A 15000-nucleotide genomic window follows, 5' to 3' on the forward strand; every position below is an offset into this window, starting at 1 on the left:
GACCATGTGGCCTACACTAGGCAGTTCCATGTTGGTATTCTCGTTGCTTTTCTCACAGTTTCTCTAACTTAGCTCTCTCCCCCTTAACTAATTACTATTATCTTTCAGTCTAACTGACTCTCATTTGGTTTTCTTTTGGAATGGTGGCATTACTTCACTTCAATTCTGAGCCTACTCTTGTCTCTGTATTGTTGAATGTTTAAGTGGTCATAGACTTTGATTTCTTATTATTATGTCCTTCATTACTGTGATCAGTAATTCATTAACTGTGTTCGTTCTTTCTTTTTGTTAATCTTTATAAAATATACAGTTGATAATTTTCATAAAATGTTTTATTACTGTTCATTCTTATTGCCCAAGCTGCTACAACTTTCTCGAATAGTCATATCCAACGACACACGACTTTACCTGCTTTCCGAATTTTCATTTTCCCTCTTTCTACTTTACACGAAATAAACTTCAATTTCTGTACTTGATGGATTCCATGTTACACGTTATGCCCCACCAATCCCAATCACTATACCCAATTCTGGGTATCTTGTTATCGAACGATTCCATTGAGCTACAATGACCAACCACTGTGTGTGTGTGTGTGTGTGTGTGTGTGTGTGTGTGTGTGTGTGTGTGTGTGTGTGTGTGTGTGTGTGTGTGTGTGTGTGTGTGTGTGTGTGTGTGTGTGTGTGTGTGTGTGTGTGTGTGTGTGTGTGTGTGTGTGTGTGTGTGTGTGTGTGTGTGTGTGTGTGTGTGTGTGTGTGTGTGTGTGTGTGTGTGTGTGTGTGTCTGTATCTCCTTTAATTGTTCTTTCCACCCTTAAAAGAGGTATAGCCGAACCAAATTACAAACAAACTTCATACACCTTAAAACCCATTTACCTCGCAACCTACATCCACTGTACACATTCTCACTTGATGTATGCGTAATTGGTGTGTTTTCTTCCTTTATAATGTAATGTTATCTTTGGTGTTTGACAGGTATTCGTGTGGAACATGTGGGGACCGATCTCGGAAACAATGAAAACGGCCTTTGACTGGAAACCAGAAACAATTGTCCAGTTGGCCAACTTACCCTCTGTGGCATTTCTCATCTGCATCGTGCCAATGACCATAATGTGCCAGAAATATGGTAAGTGGAGCATAGAAAACGGGGACAGACGGAGATCCAAGATGCTATAAAGGATTTCAAATAGATTCAAATATCTATAAATGTATATTTTGTTACATCTATAAAAAAAATGGGGTAGAAAGAGATCCAAGATGCTATAAAAACATTCAAACTTCTATGAAATTGTATTTAGTTATACTTAGACGATGGGGGGAATCTGATATGCCACGATGTCATTGAAATATCTATAAATGTGTTTTTAGTTTCACATGTACATATACTACATGTAGATCCAAATAGACGTATAACGGACATATACACACACATGCATAGATGAAGATGAAAAATGAAGATGAAGGAAGAGGAAAAATAACGATAGGAATAGAAAAAAAGAAAAGAAAAAAGAAAGATAAAGAAAGGGATTTGACGTGAAGAAGAATAAGATGAAAACCCTGAGATTTTTGAGTGAAAATGAAAAAATTAATAAAAGAATGAAAATCAGCCCTGATCCCAATTTGATAAACAGGATGTACAGTAAGCCCAGGTCACTGATAAGAAACCTCGGAACCAACAAAACATTGACAATACTCAAGCACTTTCATCAATACTCCCCGGGGGGCATATCAATACAAGACATACCGTAATAAATTCTTATTGTAAACTAGGGACTGTACTTTACCAGCGTTTCTATCCTCATGGGCAATCTCTCGTCGCTGCTGTGTGTTGTTTTTTTCGTAGGTTGGTGTAAGAGTTCTTGATTGATGTATTTTTTTTCGTAGGTTGGTTTGAGCGAGAACTATGGTTCTTAGTGATGATATGGTTTAACGTCACAAACTCCACCCCTCTACCGGAAGGCTAGGACGGTACCCCTCACAGAGGGCTTTATAGCATGGAATTTAATGAACAATGTCCTTGGTTCAATTTCGCCGGTGGCAGGGTTCGAACCACCATCATCTCGACCTTCGCCACAAGTAACGACGCCCTAAATAACTAATAGATCCTGTGGCAGCCCCTTGGCCCTTTGAGCTAAGATGGCGGAGTTTAAAGCTTTTGTCCTGGTAGATTCTAGACGGTATCTTCGATTCAATGGGCAATAATCTAAGAAGTTTTGAACTTAACGGACAAAGAAAAAATATATATAAAATCTGCAAATTTTGGTAAAATTTGTATATTTGTTCATTTTCTTTAAAACTCCTAAAAGGACACTGCTACCTACTAAAGGGCTTTCTCCTATTTACCAAAATCAAATTGCCTGACGACAGGTAGAATAAATACACAAGTGACAAAACAACCTGTTCCTTGGTCTTGATATACCATGGAAATGTGAGGCGGTCAGAAACAGAGGGGCATCCCACCCACTTTTACCGATTTCGAGTTAAGCACGGATTGTGCTTAATATATATAATATATATATATATATACATATATATACATATATATATATACATATATATATATATACATATATATATACAGTATATATACATATATATACATATATATATACATATAGATATATATACTTATATATATATAAATATATATACATATATACATATATATATACATATATATATATATATATATATGTACACATATATATATACATATATATATATACATATATATACATATATATATACATATATTATACATATATATATATATACATATATATATATATATATATATATATATATACATATATATATATATATATATATATATATGTCGGTGCTTAAGTCGAAACCAGTAAAAATGGCGAGGATACCCCTCTGTTTCTAAACGCCTCATAAATCTTTTGTTGTTGGGGTAATCTATGCATTTCTTCATAGATTAGTCTCCCTATAATACCTTATTTGGTAAATACAACTGTATTGAATACAACAACAACTCAAAATGCATTTCTATTGTTATGGTAAATGGTGTGTCAGGTTTCGGTGTCCGCTGGAATGCAGTGTCTTCACAGATGTCGCAAGACAGTTTTTGTTCTACTTTACTCGTCTTAGATAATGGAGATATGAAAGAAAAACTTCACTGACTCTTTCCAAGTTTGTTTATCTATGACGTCATGATTCACCTCGAACCGACTCGCCAGGAAAAAAAAATAAAAAAATAAAAAATAAAATAAAATAAATCGGGGAGGGGCTCTCCAAGGATCCCCCCCCCCCACCCAATGATGCTCGCAAAAATAAATAATTAAATAAATATATAAATAAATAAATAAATGAATAAAATGGAATAATAACAAATAAAATGATAATAACAGTAATACAGAATAATAATGAAATTGATAAAATGATAAGATAAATAGATAAAGATAAAAAAGGGAGTAGCTTTCCAAAATTTCCCAAAAACTGGCGTTGGCAAAATAAGTAAATAAATAGATAAATAAATAGATAAATAAATAAATAAATAAATAAAAATAATAATAAACCCCCCATATATATATATATATATATATATATATATATATATATATATATATATATATATAAATATATATATGGTAGGGGAAAAGAATACTGCCACCAAATAATTCCACTTAGATCGTAAGAGGCTAGAAGAAAGGAACGGGGATTGGGACTAGTCATCCTTCTCCTTGTAGCCCCACAGGGGACATTCCTAAAAGAAAAAAGCAAAGGCATAAGAGGGTCTGGGAGTTTTCCAACCAGCACCCTAAGGTTTGGGTCTTTTAATGTGCGTGGATGTGGTACAAATGAGAGTAAAAGGGAAGAGATAGGTAGTATGTTTGTGATAAGAAAGGTGGATGTGTTGGCTTTGAGTGAAACTAAGCTGAAAGGGAAGGGCGAGTGTAAGTTTGGGAGTGTAAGTGGGAGGTTATCAGGAGTGAAGAGAGGGCGAGGGAGGGAAGGGGTGGCTATACTAGTAAGTGAAGAGATAGGTAAACGTGTAGTGGAGTGGAAGGAGGTTTCCTCAAGGATAATGTGGATGAAGGTGAAACTGGGAAAGGAGATGTGGGTTTTTGTAAGTGCATATGGGCCTGGCAGTGAGAAGAGCGTAGAAGAAAGGGAGGCTTTTTGGATAGATTTAAATGAGTGCATAGAGGATTTGGGGAGAAATATCAATGTAATAGTACTGGGAGTCCTTAATGCTAGGGTAGGAAATGGTCCAATTGATGGAGTGGTTGGGAAATGTGGAGTTCCAGGAAAGAATGGTAGTGGAGAGTTGATGGTGGAAATGTGTCTAGAAAGAGAGTTGATGATAGCAAATACAGTGTTTCGGAAGAAAGTCAAGCATAAGTACACATGGGAGAGGGTGGTGGATGGAAGGGTGGTAGATAGAGCGTTAATGGACCAAGTAGTGGTAAATAGGATTATGATAGGAAGAGTTAAGGATGTACATGTGCTAAGGGGAGAGGGTGGGGGAATATCAGATCATTTTTTGGTGGAAGGTAAGTTGAGAGTGGAGGATAGATGGAGGAAGAGGAAAGGGACAAAAGGTAGGGAGGTGCTTAGAGTGAACTCTTTAAATGAAAAGGAGAAGGAGTACAAGAAGAACCTGAAGGAGGAGTGGGAGGGAGTGAAGGATAGAGTAGAGCTAGGTGTGGAGGAGGAATTGGGATGGTTCAAGGAGGGAGTCACAAAGTGTGCAAAGATGGTGTGTGGAACAAGAAGGACAGGAGGAAATAGAAGAAAGGGTAGTGAATGGTGGGATGAGGAAACAAAGAAGGTTGTAGAAGAGAAGAAGCGAGCTTTCACAGATTGGTTACAAAATAGGAAAAGTTTAAATGTGTTTGAGATGAAATGTCTGAGAAATATGGTAGGGGTTACCGGGTTGGATAGAGTGAGAAACGAGGAGGTGAAGAGGAGAGCGGGAGTGGAAAAGGAGATGACAGATAGGGCTGATGAAAGTGTATTGGGATGGTTTGGGCACATGTAATAAATGATTGATGAAAGATTAGTAAAAGAGGCGTGGAAGGTAGATATGGAGGGAGTGAACGTGAAGAGACGACCGAGGATGAGATGGATGGATGGGATAACATCAGAACGTAAGAATAAAGGAGACTGCAAGAGACCATAAGGCCTACACTAGGCAGCTCCGTATCCATCACCACCTGTCATCCCAATCCATAAAGTTGTCTAATCGTTTTTTAAAACAACTGATAGTTTCAGCGCTTACTACATGGTTACTAAGTTTATTCCATTCATCGACCACCCTATTAGTAAACCAATTCTTGCCTATTTCCTACTTAAATCTAAATATGTCCAATTTATACCCATTACTGCGAGTCCTGCCCTGTTGTTTTATTATGATGACCTTGTTTGCATCACCCTTGTTATAGCCTTTGATCCAATGAAGGGAGCATTGAGAACGAGGGGAATGCCTGTTGAGCAAGGAAGGGAGAAAGTAGGAGATAGAGATGAGTGGAGAGTGACTGTGTACAGATGATGCTGTTATACAAGGAAGACAGTGCCGAGGGGTGGTGGGTAGGGGTGCTTATGCAAGAATGATATTTTGACGAGCTCGAAGGGATTCCTCCTCGTCCTCTCTTCTTCTGCATGAGGGGACGGAGAGGTGGGTGTCACCAATTAAGTGAAGCGGCCTTGCTGTGGATGTTCTGTGTCTTGCTATATTGGGTTTGACCCAGGGCAGTTGGTGGGATCCATGGATGACGGGTCATCCATGGGGAGCTAAGATGTGAAAGAGGAAAGGGTGGTGGGTGGGAGTGGAATGGGTGAGAGTAGGTATTTGCCTTTGACTTTGGCGGCCTCCCTTATAAGTGGGAACAAGCTCTTGGTATATAGAATAGAATATATACATATTTGTATAAATATATATATATATATATATATATATATATATATATATATATATATATATATATATGTGTGTGTGTGTGTGTGTGCGTGTGTGTGTGTGTTTACAGTATTTATATGTTCCTGTCTTTGGTTTCAGGGCTTCGCGCTGGCGTCTTCAGCTGCGCTCTGCTGAATTTCCTCTCCTCTTTCGTCCGAATCTTCACCTCGGAGGCCAAGACCTTCACAGAGTGAGTTGTTTTCTTCATATCCTAATCATTGTAAAACTTATGTATTCTTTGTATATACCAAGAGCTTTTTTCCCCTTATAAGGGAGGTAGCTAAGCCAGAGACACGTATCCATTCTCACCCATTTCAACTCGCCTCCACCACTATTTCCACCGCCCCATCTCAGCTCCTCATAGATGACGGGTTATCCCTGCATACGCCAATTGCCCTGGATCAAACGTAATATAACAAAACACAGTACATCCACAGCAAGGCCGTTACATTTAATCGACGACCCACCTGTACGTCCCCTCATGCAGAAAAAGAGAAGACGGGGAGGAATTCCTTCGAGCTGGGTCAAAGTATCATTCACACATAAGCAATCACTACCCCCCCCCCCATGTCCCGCCTCTCTCTTTCTTGCATAATGGTATCATCTTTACACACTCTCCACTTATCCCTATCTATCGCCCTCTCTCTTCCTTGCTCAACAAACATTCCTCTCTTTCTTGACGCCCTCCTCACCCCATCCATCCATCTCATCCTTGGTCGTTCCCTCAAGTTCACTCCTCCAACATCTGCCTTCCACACCTCTTTTAATAATATTTTATTACTCATTCTTTCCATGTGTTCAAACCATCCCAATAATCTTTCATCAGCCCTATCTGCCATCTCCTTTTCCAATCCCGCTCTCCTCTTCACCTCCTCGTTTCTCACTCTATCCAACCTTGTAACCCATACCATATTTCTCAGACATTTCACCTCAAACACATTTAAACTTTTCCTCTCTGCTTCTCTTAATTTCTAAGTCTCTGCCCCATACGATTTGCCGTTGGCACAATCACCCCTTTATACAATCTCCTTTTTTCATACATTTCCAGTTGCTTATTTCTCACAACACTTTTTAAACCCCCAAGGCATTGGCTCGTTTCTCTCGGTCTACAATTTACCTCCTCTTCCATTCTTCCTTCTCCTGTTACATTCGACCCCAAATATTATCCACTATTCAGCTATCCACTTCCTCCAGCCTCTCTCTTTTCAGACTTACTTCCTACTCACTGCCATCATCTACTCTTGTACATCACGTTACTTTACACACATTTCCTTTACCTTCAAGTTTCTCCTATCGCATACCTTCCCAAACTCCGTCACCAACTCCCTTAATCCCTCCTCTGACCCTGCCACAAGCAGCGTCGTCAGCAAACAACAACTGGCTCACCTCCCACTTTTCTCATATACATATATATATATATATATATGTATATATATATATATATATATATATGTATATATATATATGTATATTTATATATATATACACATACACATACACACACACACACACACACACACACATACATACACACACACACACACATATACATATATATATATATTTTTCAACAAAAACCCACTGTGTTGGATAAGAAGAAATGAAATAAATGAATTCCATATATTTCGATCACGGACTGTGATCCTCTTCAGTGGAATACTGAAAGGTAGAGCAAAAGGCATGTCTTATATACAATAAAAATAAGGGACAAGGGTAGGACTCAGGTAGCGTCTAGTGCTTTGCGGGGCAGGTCACCCGCCTTCACCAACGATGGTAACAATTTGTTGACTGCCCAGGTGGTAATGCAGTCAGGTGACCACTGCCCATATGATATATTAAAATTTGGAAATTTGTTAATCAAGGATGATTCTATTATTTTTCTTTTAAAACTGCATTTTGAATTAAAGATAATCTTTGCCTCATTCCAATCCATATGATGGCCTTCCTTGTCTACATGTTGGAAGACAGCGGAATTATGTTGTGCGTATTTAATTGAATTTTTATGTTCTTGCATCCTAGTATATAAATCTCTACCTGTTTGTCCCCAATATATATTGTTACAATCAGAGCAAGGGAGTTTATACACACCTTGATGTACCGAGGCAGTACTTTTGAGAGGGTTTTTAGTTAGTTTTTCATAAGTCCTGATATCATTTAAAAGATCAAAGGCTTTGCTTTCATATTCTAACTGATTGAGAATAACTATTTTCCCTCCCTTATCAGCACGGGAAATGACGACATCTTTACGACATTTTGTGCCCAAATGTCCACACCTATAAACTTTTAGCTCAGGTTGCTCTGGAAAAAGCATCTAGAATAAGTGTTAAACATCAGGACATACAACTCAAGAAGTTAGAAAGATTGTGTAAAAAACAGTGTGTGGTCTAAATTCTCTGTGATAGAAAATGTAGTCAATCTATTAGATGTTACTTTTACGCGCCATGAACTAGAGGTGTTAGGCTTAGGTGTCAATTTTGCCTTGATGCCTACAAAACATCATTCCCTAGACCATATTGTGGAATTTGATAGGTATTTAGCGTCCAATAAGTATGATAAAGAACTTTCGTGTCTCAAAGGGATTCTATTACAAGGCATAGTGGATTGTTTTAAGGATGAATGTGGTTTGCCTAAGCGTTATAAGTTAGCGGTAGACAGTCTCACGAATCGTAAAGATGTCGTCATTTCCCGTGCTGATAAGGGAGGGAAAATAGTTATTCTCAATCAGTTAGAATATGAAAGCAAAGCCTTTGATCTTTTAAATGATATCAGGACTTATGAAAAACTAACTAAAAACCCTCTCAAAAGTACTGCCTCGGAATTCAATAGAAGAGCACGCAATATCGTGGGAAAAGAGTTTTTTAATAATAATTTATTAGTCATAAACCCACAACTACCTAATTTCTATGGACTCCCAAAAATTCATAAAGAAAGTGTTCCCCTAAGACCCATCATTTCAAATAGAAATTTTTGTACGAGTAAGACATCAAAATGGCTCACGAACATTTTATCACAATTTGTAGGGTGCTTTTCCGACTCGCATATAAAACATTCAGAAGATTTCATAAGTAAGATCAAGAATCATCATTTATCTGGGCAGAGAAAATTACTAAGTCTTGATGTAGTTTCTTTGTTCACCTGCATCAACGTAGCTGAGGTTTTAGCTTTCTTGGAAACAAAATTACAAAATTATCGGGACCAACTACCAATCTCTGTCAGCAAAATCATTAAATTAACGGAATTATGTGCTAACACTAATACTTTCTCATTTAAAGATCAATATTATAAACAGCAGTTCGGATGTTCAATGGGATCTAATCTCTCCCCAGTGTTAGCTAACCTATATATGGAGTATTTCGAGACAGTGCTTTTACAAGACATTAAGCCACAAGGAATGTTTTGGTATAGGTATGTGGACGACATCTTTACGATTTGGGATGACGAATGGGGATCTTTTGATGCTTTCTTTGAACAACTAAACAACTTAGCCACTAATATTAAATTCAAAGTTGAATGGGAGGTGGATAATAGACTACAATTTTTAGATATCCTATCAATACGGCATCAGGACCAATTGTCCTTCCCAGTGTACAGAAAGCCCACACATACGGGGAGTTATGTGCACTTTTTCAGTCACCATCCTGATGAAATTAAATATAGTGTTGCCTCAGGTCTTTTCCTGAGGGCACTTAGATTATGTAGTCCACATTATTTGGAAATGGAGATAACAACCATCAGGAATCAATTAAAAAGAATAGGGTATCCTGATTGGTTTCTAAATAGAGCCCTAAGTAAAGCCAAAACTAGTTACTTTGGATCCACTTCCCATTCCAGTAAGAACTTCAGTTGGGACAAAAACTGTATTAAATTGCCTTATAATAGGTCCTTAAATGACATTTCTCAATTTCTTCCACAGGAAGATATTAAAATTGTTTTTAGTTATCCCAATAATTTGTTTAAGAAAATAGTCAATGTACATCAAAGACCTAGAGAAGAAATACATCAAGGTGTGTATAAACTCCCTTGCTCTGATTGTAACAATGTATATTGGGGACAAACAGGTAGAGATTTATATACTAGGATGCAAGAACATAAAAATTCAATTAAATACGCACAACATAATTCCGCTGTCTTCCAACATGTAGACAAGGAAGGCCATCATATGGATTGGAATGAGGCAAAGATTATCTTTAATTCAAAATGCAGTTTTAAAAGAAAAATAATAGAATCATCCTTGATTAACAAATTTCCAAATTTTAATATATCATATGGGCAGTGGTCACCTGACTGCATTACCACCTGGGCAGTCAACAAATTGTTACCATCGTTGGTGAAGGCGGGTGACCTGCCCCGCAAAGCACTAGACGCTACCTGAGTCCTACCCTTGTCCCTTATTTTTATTGTATATAAGACATGCCTTTTGCTCTACCTTTCAGTATTCCACTGAAGAGGATCACAGTCCGTGATCGAAATATATGGAATTCATTTATTTCATTTCTTCTTATCCAACACAGTGGGTTTTTGTTGAATCTTTACGAATGTGTTACGACATTACTTTATAGTTATATATATATATATATACATATATATATACATATATATATATACATGTATATATATATATATACATATATATATATATATATATATATATATATAATTGGTTATTGCAAAATGAGACACGAATTTTCATACGTCGATAAAACATGAAAAACAAACACATGATATAAATTTAGTGAACAGTGCTGGTCGTTTACAAACACTCGTTGAATGTTCATATATATATATATATATATATATATATATATATATATATATATATATATATATATGTATATATAATCAGCCATCCTGAGTCCAATGCTGAACAAAGGCCTCCTTCATAGCATTCCATGATTCACACGACCACGCCAACCTCCGCCACGTCACTCCTTCAAACTTCTCAATCTCGTCTCTCCACCTCCTGTCTGGTCTCCCTCTTCCACGCTTCCTATCTCGCGGCGTCCACTCAGTAACACACTTGCTCCATCGCTCATCAGTCGTTCGCATTAACTTACCTGCCCAATTCCACTTCCTCTCTTTCACCGCCTCCACGATATCTTTCACTCTAGTCTGCTCTCTCACCCAACTTGCTCTCTTTTGGTCTCTCAGCGTTATTCCCATCATTGATCTTTCCACTCTCTTTTCGCATACACAGTCACAGGACCCACTGCTAACTGGCATGTCCCTGATGGCAAACAGGGAAATTCCCCATAGATATAGGGGGTATAGTCATAATGACGGCGTGGACCATTGGGCACCCTATAGATATATAGGGCTCCATCGAATATAATAAGTTGACACCAGAGAAATATCTCACCAGAAACTAGTTGGCAGGGAGGTGAGATTACGTTGCAATCATGAATATATATATATATATATATATATATATATATATATATATATATATATATAATCACATATACATGTACACATACACGGAGATATGAAAACATATACTAACAATAATCATGCTTTCATTACACTACACCTCTCGATTTAAAAAAAAAAAAAAAATCCATGATATAAACCTAGCGACCAGGGATGGTCATTCACAGACATCCGTATAACGCACAACACCATCGTTATGCATTCAGTAAAACTTCTCTCTTTCTCTCTCTGCTCAGCATGGCCATGGTGGGCGCTTTCCTGAACGGCATCTCGAGCACCCTGATGCTCTCGCTGCCGGCCATGCTCGCGGCGTCCTGGTTCCCGCCCCTCGAAAGGACTACGGCAGTAGGTAGTTAATGGTAGTGAATGGTGATGTATGGTAATGTATGGGAATGTATGGTGAATGGTCATGGGGATTGGTGATGGTGATGATAGTGGCGGTGATGGTGATCGTGGGGAATGATGATGATGGTGGTGGTGGTGATGGTAATGATGGTGGTGGTGGTGATGGTGGTGGTGGTGGTGGTGGTGGTGGTGGTGGTGGTGGTGGTGGTGGTGGTAATGATGGTGGTGGTGGTGGTGGTGATGGTGGTGGTGATGGTGGTGGTGATGGTGGTGATGGTGGTGGTGATGGTGATGATGATGATGATGATGATGATGATGATGATGATGATGATGATGATGATGATGATGATGATGATGATGATGATGATGATGATGATGATGATGATGATGATGGTGGTGGTGGTGGTGGTGGTGGTGATGGTGGTGGTGGTGGTGGTGATGATGGTGGTGATGGTGATGGTGATGGTGGTGATGGTGATGGTGATGGTGATGATGGTGATGATGGTGATGGTGCTGCTGGTGATGGTGCTGCTGGTGATGATGATGATGATGATGATGATGATGATGATGATGATGATGATGATGATGATGATGATGATGATGATGATGATGATGATGATGATGATGATGATGATGATGATGATGATAATGATGATTATGGTGAATAGCATTATCACAATAAAACCAAATAAACATATTTTATGTCTTGGCCTGAAGAAAACAAAAGTATCTGACGAAAATGAACTAAATGATCTTTTTCACATTTACGGTGCCCTTGACCTTGTAATTGACCCAATAACTCCTTCAACTGAGCGAGGTCAAACAAGTACCATTGGTTACCTTTCCTAAGTATCTTATGTCATTTGATCCAACCGTTTCGCCACATTGTTGCTACGAATAAAATAAAAATATATATATAAAAATATATATGAAAAATATATACTTGGCTCCCGAACAATAACTCAGATTAATTCAAGATGACAGTTTCCAACAAAATTGTCAAAGTAGGCATCATATAAGAATGGAACGTTGATTAAACGTACAACGTTTCACTTGTTGAAGTTCCTTCAAGTACATAAACGTAGAAAACGACCTCTAGACTATCTATGAGGAAAAGACACCGTAAAATGAACACAAACTTACAATTAAAAAATTTACTAAGAACATATTTGTTTGTTATTACTTGGCTGTTTAATATTAACTATTTGATTACTATTTATTATCATTTATCTGTCCATTTATTATTACTTACTATTTACCTGTTTGTTTAGTATCTAACTTTACCTGTTTTTTTATCTACTATTATTATATTATCATTATTTTATCTATTTATCTATTCATTTGTTTATTTATCATTATTATATACTTTTTTGCATCCGACCTAGTTATGGACCAAAAGGTCTCCTGTCGGCATGCTTTGCTTTTGTGTTGCTCCGTGGGATGGCATGTCCTAGTGCCCTGTTCCCCGTCCATTTTTGGATGTATAAATAGCTTAGAAGTCGTATTCTACGTCTATATACTTCAAAAAGATTTAACAATCGAAACGTTGTACTTTTGATAAAGGTTTCACTCTATTCTGACAACTCTTAGATTACTCCGTAAAGATTTTCTTAAGAGGACATCGTAAAGATAAGTATCAGTACTCTTTCTTCCCTGCCGACACTTTACATTGAATGATTTCATACTCTTCTTTCCTGTATCTGAGAGCAAAGTTCTTTTAAAGATTAGTTTCGGTCTGGGTTGTTCTATGTTGAACGATGTAGAAAATACGATGGGCATATGTAAAAATGTGTATGGTGTGATCATAAATCTAGCAATTTGTTTTGTATGTTTATTTGAGCCACATTTCCCGCTTTTCATAAATCTACTGTTGGATATTCCTAACTCATGAGTTTCATTAAAGATGAGGATATTACGCCAGGGGGCGCTGAGTAGCTGCGACCGAAGCCGTCAATTTTGCCTTATGCGCTTTGGGGACTGTTGGGGTAGGTTACATACAGCCACTGCTGGGAGAGGAATGCAGGACTCGAACCCACAACTAAGTGAATGCGAGTCCAGCACACTTCCGATGACGCTCCCATCGGTCTACACGTTAAGGAGACTCGTATATGTCTTCTTTTTGATTTCCAGCTTTTGCCATCGAGTCTGCAGCCTTTGGGTCCGGGCTCTCCTTCTTGGAACCTCTGCTCATCGACACGCCCTCAGAAAACTACCAGAACATCACCTCAAATGCTACAGACATTACGCCTTCTTCGGGAGCCCCGATAGCTTCTGTAGCCAACGCCCTCTCCAGCTTCTTACGATCTTCCTCCTCCTCCTCTTCCTCCTCCTCCTCCTCGTCCTTGAGACACTTGCCCTTATCTCTGAGAACCTCAGACTCGAACTCCGGTCTCAGTTCGAGTTATTTTGGTGGCGAACTGGAGGAGGAGGTCCAGACAGTCTGGGATGACCTTGAGGTCCAGGATCTCAGGAGCGAGGTCATGCTGCTTCTTTACATCGGTAAGTCTTTGTGATGCGCCTTAACTCTCTCTCTCTCTCTCTCTCTCTCTCTCTCTCTCTCTCTCTCTCTCTCTCTCTCTCTCTCTCTCTCTCTCAATCTCTCTCTCTCTCTCTCTCTCTCTCTCTCACTCCCTCCTTCTACCTTATGTCCCTATCTTTCCTCATTCTTTTTTCCTTCATGTTTTCTCTCTCTCTCTCTCTCTCTCTCTCTCTCTCTCTCTCTCTCTCTCTCTCTCTCTCTCTCTCTCTCTCTCTCTCTCTCTCTCTCTCACAATCTATCTCTCTCTCTATATATATATATATATATATATATATATATATATATATATATAACACACACACACACACACACACACACACATATATATATATATATATATATATATATATATATATATATATATATATATATATATATGTATGTATGTATATCTTTATCGCTCTCTCTCTCGCTACCTTCATTTTTCTCTCCCCCACGTTCCCTAAACCCCCTCCCTCCTTCCCTCCCTCCCTCCCTCCCTCCCTCCCTCTCTCTCTCTCTCTCTCCCTCCTTCCCCAAATCCTTTTCTCCCTCCCTTCCTCCCTCCCTCCCTCCCTCCTTCCCTCCCCAAATCATTCCTTCCCTCCCACCCCCTCTCTCCCTCCTTCCCCAAACCCTTCCCTCCCTCCCTCTCTCCCTCCTTCCCCAAATCCTTCCCTCCCTCCCTCCCTCCCTCCCTCTCCCCGTCTTCCCTCTTGTCTTGTATGTGTCCCCGCAATAATGGTGAAATACAGTTCATAACAACAACAATAGCGGGGACACCAAAA

General features: G+C 38.6%; 1 protein-coding gene across 1 annotated transcript in view; it reads left to right on the forward strand.

Moving 5' to 3' along the window:
• LOC143021865 (solute carrier family 49 member 4 homolog) overlaps positions 1-15000 on the forward strand; it is a 30804-nt gene that overhangs the window by 2940 nt on the left and 12864 nt on the right. The window contains exons 2-5 of the mRNA XM_076179639.1: positions 972-1122; positions 6022-6112; positions 11586-11698; positions 13825-14193. Coding sequence (XP_076035754.1) covers positions 972-1122; positions 6022-6112; positions 11586-11698; positions 13825-14193 — 724 coding nt within the window. The remainder of the gene's footprint in view (positions 1-971; positions 1123-6021; positions 6113-11585; positions 11699-13824; positions 14194-15000) is intronic.

Source organism: Oratosquilla oratoria, chromosome 3, assembly GCF_046742065.1.
Source record: "Oratosquilla oratoria isolate Oo_2021 chromosome 3, ASM4674206v1, whole genome shotgun sequence".
Classification (NCBI taxonomy): domain Eukaryota; kingdom Metazoa; phylum Arthropoda; class Malacostraca; order Stomatopoda; family Squillidae; genus Oratosquilla; species Oratosquilla oratoria.